This window comes from Garra rufa, chromosome 7 (genome assembly GCF_049309525.1).
Source record: "Garra rufa chromosome 7, GarRuf1.0, whole genome shotgun sequence".
NCBI classification, from domain to species: Eukaryota; Metazoa; Chordata; class Actinopteri; order Cypriniformes; family Cyprinidae; genus Garra; species Garra rufa.
This window is the reverse complement of record NC_133367.1, coordinates 19,846,191-19,853,846: the sequence shown is the minus strand read 5'-3', so window position 1 is coordinate 19,853,846 and position 7,656 is coordinate 19,846,191. Positions and strand designations below refer to the sequence as shown.

At 21.3% G+C, this 7,656-nt stretch overlaps 1 protein-coding gene across 1 annotated transcript; it reads left to right on the top strand.

Moving 5' to 3' along the window:
* Positions 1-5,551: 5,551 nt before the first annotated feature.
* gcga (glucagon a) lies at positions 5,552-6,729 on the top strand. The gene is made up of 3 exons (XM_073843608.1): positions 5,552-6,193; positions 6,283-6,391; positions 6,519-6,729. The coding sequence occupies exons 1-3, from the start codon at positions 6,034-6,036 to the stop codon at positions 6,727-6,729; spliced, it is 480 nt and encodes a 159-aa protein (XP_073699709.1). The 5' UTR covers positions 5,552-6,033.
* Positions 6,730-7,656: the final 927 nt, after the last annotated feature.

Below are 7,656 nucleotides of genomic sequence, written 5' to 3'. Positions count from 1 at the left end.
AATATTTGTAATAATTTCTCAAATATTTGTTCTAGTTAACAGTGATTTTAAAAACAAACAAACAAAAACTGTGAACACAAAACAAATATTTAAAATATTTAAATATGTATTTAAAATATTTAGTTCTTCAAATAAAAAAATAATATTAAATGAAAAATATTTTAAATATTTTTTTAAATATTTTTTCTAGTTAACAGTGATTTTACTGTTATCGAAAAACTAATTTATTAATAGAATTTGTAATACATTTAAATAAGTTAAGTTTCTGTTTAAGTTTACAAATTCTACTATATTTTTAACAAAATATATGTTTTGTTTTTTAAAAACAAATCACAACAAATCATCCAATTTTCAACAAAATTCATTTGTTGTTTATTAAAAACAACATAAATGATGTGCTAGTGAAAAATGAGCATTTCAAAATGCATACTGGGAATTTTTCTACATTTTTCCCAAGTTCAAAGTATGAAATATATTCAATATTTATTCATTATTAAAAGCCAAGCCTCTTTTGTCTTTTAAAATATTTTAAATCATTTTTTTTCATAGTGAGTTTACTGTTATCAAAAAAAAGTTTTAAAAATGTAATATATTTTTAACAAAATGCATTTTTTTGGTTTATTAAAAACAACAAATATATAAAATTTGTAAGTGCTAGTAATCAAATTCTGCAACCTCAAATTGCATTCTGGGAATTTGTATACTTTTTTTATACATTTTAAAAAACATTTTTTGTTGCCAAGTTCAAGAATTTTAAAATATATTCAATATTCATTCTTACAAGCCAAGCTTCTTTTGTCTTTTAGAATATTTAAAATTATTAAAAAAAAAAAATTTTCTAGTTAACATAGTGATTTTACTGTTATTAAAAATAAAATATATTAATAAATTATTCATTTTTAATACATTTCAATTTTAAATGTCAGTTTAAGTTTACAAAGTGTACTATTTTCAACAAACACTGTTTATTAGAAACAACAAATACATGAACAATTTATGTTCTACTAATCATTTTTATACATTTTAAATAACTTTATATCCCAAGTTTTAAGTTCAAGAAGTATGAAATATATGAAATATTCATTCATTATTAAAAGCTAAAACTCTTTTCTCTATTAAAGTAGTTAAAATATTTCTTTTTACATCTAGTTAACATATTATTAGTCACATTTTTCAGTTTAAGTTCACAAATTGCACTGTTTTTAACTAAATTAATTAGTTGTTTATTAAAAACACAAATATATAAAATCTAGTTAGTTTTATTATTTAACATTTATTCATTATTTCCCAAGTTTTAAGTTCAAGAAGTATGAATATATATATCAAATATTGATTCATTATTAAAAGCTGAAACTCTTTTCTCTATTAAAATATTTACATATTTTTTCTAGTTAACACTATTAATAGCATTTTTAATACATTTAAATTTTAAGATTCAGTTTAAGTTAACAAATGGTACTATTTTCAACAAAATTAATTTGCCGTTTATTAAAAACAACAAAAATATATTCAATTTCTCTTTTTTTAATATTTCTCTTTTACAAAATTCAATTTTAAAATATTTTAACTTATTTTTTTCTAGTTAACATATTATTAATATAATTTTTAATACATTTTAATTTTACATTTTCAAATCCTGGCACCTTAAAATGCATTTTAACATTTTATACATAAAAAAAAAAAATTAATAACATTATGTTCAAGTTCAAGAAGTATGAAATCTATTCAATATTCATTCGTTATTAAACTCTTTTCTCTTTTAAAATATATAGTTTTTTTTACATATTTTTTCTAGTTAACACTATTTATAGCATTTTTTAATACATTTAAATTTTAAGTTTCAGTTTAAGTTAACAAATGGTACTATTTTCAACAAAATTAATTTGCTGTTTATTAAAAACAACAAAAATATATTCAATTTCTCTTTTTTTAATATTTCTCTTTTACAAAATTCTATTTTAAAATATTTTAACTTATTTTTTTCTAGTTAACATATTAATATAATTTTTAATACATTTTAATTTTACATTTTCAAATCCTGGCACCTTAAAATGCATTTTAAAATTTTTATACATAAAAAAAAATGTAATAACATTATTTTCAAGTTTCAAGTTCAAGTTTCAAGTTCAAGAAGTATGAAATCTATTCAATATTCATTTAATTTTACATTTTCAAATCCTGGCACCTTAAAATGCATTTTAACATTTTTATACATTAAATTTTTTTTAATAACATTATGTTCAAGTTTCAAGTTCAAGAAGTATGAAATCTATTCAATATTCATTCATTATTAAACTCTTTTCTCTTTTAAAATATATAGATTTTTTACATATTTTTTTTCTAGTTAACACTATTTATAGCATTTTTAATACATTTAAATTTTAAGTTTCAGTTTAAGTTAACAAATGGTACTATTTTCAACAAAATGAATTTGCTGTTTATTAAAAACAACAAAAATATATTCAATTTCTCTTTTTTTAATATTTCTCTTTTAAAAATTCTATTTTAAAATATTTTAACTTATTTAACATATCATTAATATAATTTTTAATACATTTTAATTTTACATTTTCAAATCCTGGCACCTTAAAATGCATTTTAACATTTTTATACATAAAATTTTTTTTAATAACATTATTTTCAAGTTTCAAGATCAAGTTTCAAGTTCAAGAAGTATGAAATCTATTCAATATTCATTTAATTTGACATTTTAAAATCCTGGCACCTTAAAATGCATTTTAACATTTTATACATAAAAAAAAAAAAAAATTAATAACATTATTTTCAAGTTTCAAGTTTCAAGTTCAAGAAGTATGAAATCTATTCAATATTCATTTAATTTTACATTTTAAAATCCTGGCACCTTAAAATGCATTTTAACATTTTTATACATTAAAATTTTTTTAATAACATTATGTTCAAGTTTCAAGTTCAAGAAGTATGAAATCTATTCAATATTCATTCATTATTAAACTCTTTTCTCTTTTAAAATATACAGATTTTTTACATATTTTTTCTAGTTAACACTATTTATAGCATTTTTAATACATTTAAATTTTAAGTTTCAGTTTAAGTTAACAAATGGTACTATTTTCAACAAAATGAATTTGCTGTTTATTAAAAACAACAAAAATATTCAATTTCTCTTTTTTTAATATTTCTCTTTTAAAAATTCTATTTTAAAATATTTTAACTTATTTAACATATTATTAATATAATTTTTAATACATTTTAATTTTACATTTTCAAATCCTGGCACCTTAAAATGCATTTTAACATTTTATATATTAAAAAAAATGTAATAACATTATTTTCAAGTTTCAAGTTCAAGAAGTATGAAATCTATTCAATATTCATTTAATTTGACATTTTCAAATCCTGGCACCTTAAAATGCATTTTAACATTTTTATACATTAAAAAAAATTTAATAACATTATGTTCAAGTTTCAAGTTCAAGAAGTATGAAATCTATTCAATATTCATTCATTATTAAACTCTTTTCTCTTTTAAAATATATAGATTTTTTACATATTTTTTCTAGTTAACACTATTTATAGCATTTTAATACATTTAAATTTTAAGTTTCAGTTTAAGTTAACAAATTGTACTATTTTCAACTAAATTAATTTGCTGTTTATTAAAAACAACAAAAATATTCAATTTCTCTTTTTTTAATATTTCTCTTTTAAAAATTCTATTTTAAAATATTTTAACTTATTTAACATATTATTAATATAATTTTTAATACATTTTAATTTTACATTTTCAAATCCTGGCACCTTAAAATGCATTTTAACATTTTATACATAAAAAAAAATTTAATAACATTATTTTCAAGTTTCAAGTTCAAGTTTCAAGTTCAAGAAGTATGAAATCTATTCAATATTCATTTAATTTGACATTTTAAAATCCTGGCACCTTAAAATGCATTTTAACATTTTTATACATTAAATTTTTTTTATAACATTATGTTCAAGTTTCAAGTTCAAGAAGTATGAAATCTATTCAATATTCATTCGTTATTAAACTCTTTTCTCTTTTAAAATATATAGTTTTTTTACATATTTTTTCTAGTTAACACTATTTATAGCATTTTTTAATACATTTAAATTTTAAGTTTCAGTTTAAGTTAACAAATGGTACTATTTTCAACAAAATTAATTTGCTGTTTATTAAAAACAACAAAAATATATTCAATTTCTCTTTTTTTAATATTTCTCTTTTACAAAATTCTATTTTAAAAAAATTTAACTTATTTTTTCTAGTTAACATATTATTAATACAATTTTTAATACATTTTAATTTTACATTTTCAAATCCTGGCACCTTAAAATGCATTTTAAAATTTTTATACATAAAAAAAAATTTAATAACATTATGTTCAAGTTTCAAGTTCAAGTTTCAAGTTCAAGAAGTATGAAATCTATTCAATATTCATTTAATTTGACATTTTAAAATCCTGGCACCTTAAAATGCATTTTAACATTTTTATACATTAAAAAAAATTAATAACTATGTTCAAGTTCAAGAAGTATGAAATCTATTCAATATTCATTCATTATTAAACTCTTTTCTCTTTTAAAATATATAGATTTTTTACATATTTTTTCTAGTTAACACTATTAATAGCATTTTTAATACATTTAAATTTTAAGTTTCAGTTTAAGTTAACAAATGGTACTATTTTCAACAAAATGAATTTGCTGTTTATTAACAACAACAAAAATATATTCAGTTTCTCTTTTTTTAATATTTCTCTTTTAAAAATTCTATTTTAAAATATTTTAACTTATTTAACATATTATTAATATAATTTTTAATACATTTTAATTTTACATTTTCAAATCCTGGCACCTTAAAATGCATTTTAACATTTTATATATTAAAAAAAATTTAATAACATTATTTTCAAGTTTCAAGTTCAAGAAGTATGAAATCTATTCAATATTCATTTAATTTGACATTTTCAAATCCTGGCACCTTAAAATGCATTTTAACATTTTTATACATTAAAAAAAATTTAATAACATTATGTTCAAGTTTCAAGTTCAAGAAGTATGAAATCTATTCAATATTCATTCATTATTAAACTCTTTTCTCTTTTAAAATATATAGTTTTTTTTTTACATATTTTTTCTAGTTAACACTATTTATAGCATTTTTAATACATTTAAATTTTAAGTTTCAGTTTAAGTTAACAAATGGTACTATTTTCAACAAAATGAATTTGCTGTTTATTAAAAACAACAACAATATATTCAATTTCTCTTTTTTTAATATTTCTCTTTTACAAAATTCTATTTTAAAATATTTTAACTTATTTAACATATTATTAATATAATTTTTAATACATTTTAATTTTACATTTTCAAATCCTGGCACCTTAAAATGCATTTTAACATTTTTATACATTAAATTTTTTTTAATAACATTATGTTCAAGTTTCAAGTTCAAGAAGTATGAAATCTATTCAATTTCTCTTTTAAAATATATAGATTTTTTACATATTTTTTCTAGCTAACACTATTTGTAGCATTTTTAATACATTTACAGTTTAAGTTTACAAATTGTTCTATTTTCAACAAAATGGATTTTTTGTTTATTAAAAATAACAAACATATGAATATCTGATGTGCTAGTACTCAAATTCTAGCACCTCAAAATGCATTCAGTGAATTTTTATGTATGAAAAACCTTTACACAAAGTTGCATTAAAATGATTCGTCGTCAATCAAATCACACTGCTTTTGAGTGCAAAGCATCCTGGGATGGACATAAGAAAGCTGTGTAACTAAAAAAACAGATGAATAATGGGTTTGTCACGTTCTCTTGGACCGCGCATCCGTTTGCCCTCCTGATTTTCGCCTACAGTAGCACTTGGCGCGTTATTTTTCCCTGGGTTTATTTGCGAAAGTCTCCATCCTGCTGTCTCACACCTCTATGACGGCTCTTATCTGGAGGTACTTTGGCACATCTCCCTCTTTAAGCAAACACGAGCGGTTTCATCCAGAGCGGGTAATGGACTGACACTAATGGATCTGAACGCACACGTACGTGCGTGTGTGGGCTGCCCCGACGGGACGGCCCACCTGGACCGACTATATAAGACCCAGACCATTGAGAAGAGGCCACGAAACCAGCAGGAGACGAGCGAGGAGAAGATCCAAGCACACTCAACTCTTCCATTGACTGGTAAGTTTGAAGCACCTCTTTGAGGGACTCAAAGCCTTGTAGATGATCAGTTGATTTCAAACGTTGCTTTTCTTCTCATTTTTACACAGATCCGAAAGAAGCTGTCAAAATGAAAGCCGTCCAATACCTCGCTGGTCTTCTTCTGCTGCTCTTTGTTCAACTCAGCATCTGCGTCCCACTTCAGGATGACAGCACAAGGTTGGAAAAGTGCCTTTTTGTGCGGTTTTATGTCAGGAAAGATAACATTTTTGATTTATAGCTGTTTGAGGATCTCATTTTGTTGAGTTTACGCAATCTAACGCTCGTATATCGTCTTGTCGTGCAGCACAGAGACAGTAGAAAGTCTTCTGGCGAGGGGTCAGGGATTCACGACCGCTAAGAGACATTCTGAGGGAACGTTCTCCAACGATTACAGCAAATACTTGGAGACTAGGAGAGCACAAGACTTTGTTCAGTGGCTCATGAACTCAAAGAGAAACGGGTATGTACAGTTACAGTGTGGGACTGGAGTAAAGATGATCCAACATTTGGTGTAGAAGTCAAAAGATATCCTCACTTTTTATAGAACGTTTCAAAAACACATGAAAAAATAAGATTAAAACTAACAAAATATATTGTATATACTTTCTAAAATTAAACTATACTATATATATATATATATATATATATATATATATATATATATATATATATATCAGAAAATATTTTGCATATGGAAACTTAAGATGTTACAGAACATCACAATGTGCTGACGTTATATCTAAAATACAATACAAATGTATATAAAATAATCTATGTATTTTAATCTGCATATTTTTCTGGTATGTATATTGTATTTCTACAGTATGTATTATTTATATAATATATTATTATAATACAATATGCTAATTATGTCAGTAAAATAATAATTATATTAAAATATATAATATAAAGTACACACACACTACTGTATATAAAACATTATATAAATGCACTAAAATGTATACAAACAAAATATACAATATTTTAATATATTTATTAACATGTATATAATATTATAAAAAAACTCTAATATAATACTACACATGGATGTTATGTGTTACATTGTTTTATTGGTAACAAATGTATATATTGTTTGTTTTATTATATTTTATAATAAAAAAAATCATTTGGTAATTATGTAACTAATATAGTAATTATATCAATATTATATTATATATTTTATAATAATAATAATAATATTTAGGAACTATACATATATTGTTTGTTGTATAATATTTTATTTATAATATTATTAAAATAATATTTAGGTAACTAATATAACAATTATATAAATGTTATACTTAATTTTTTAAATATAAAAATATTATATTTGTATATATTTCATTATATAATAATATATTCAAGAACTTGTTTGTTTTATAATATGTATAATATTATTATATATATATATATATATATATATATATATATATATATATATA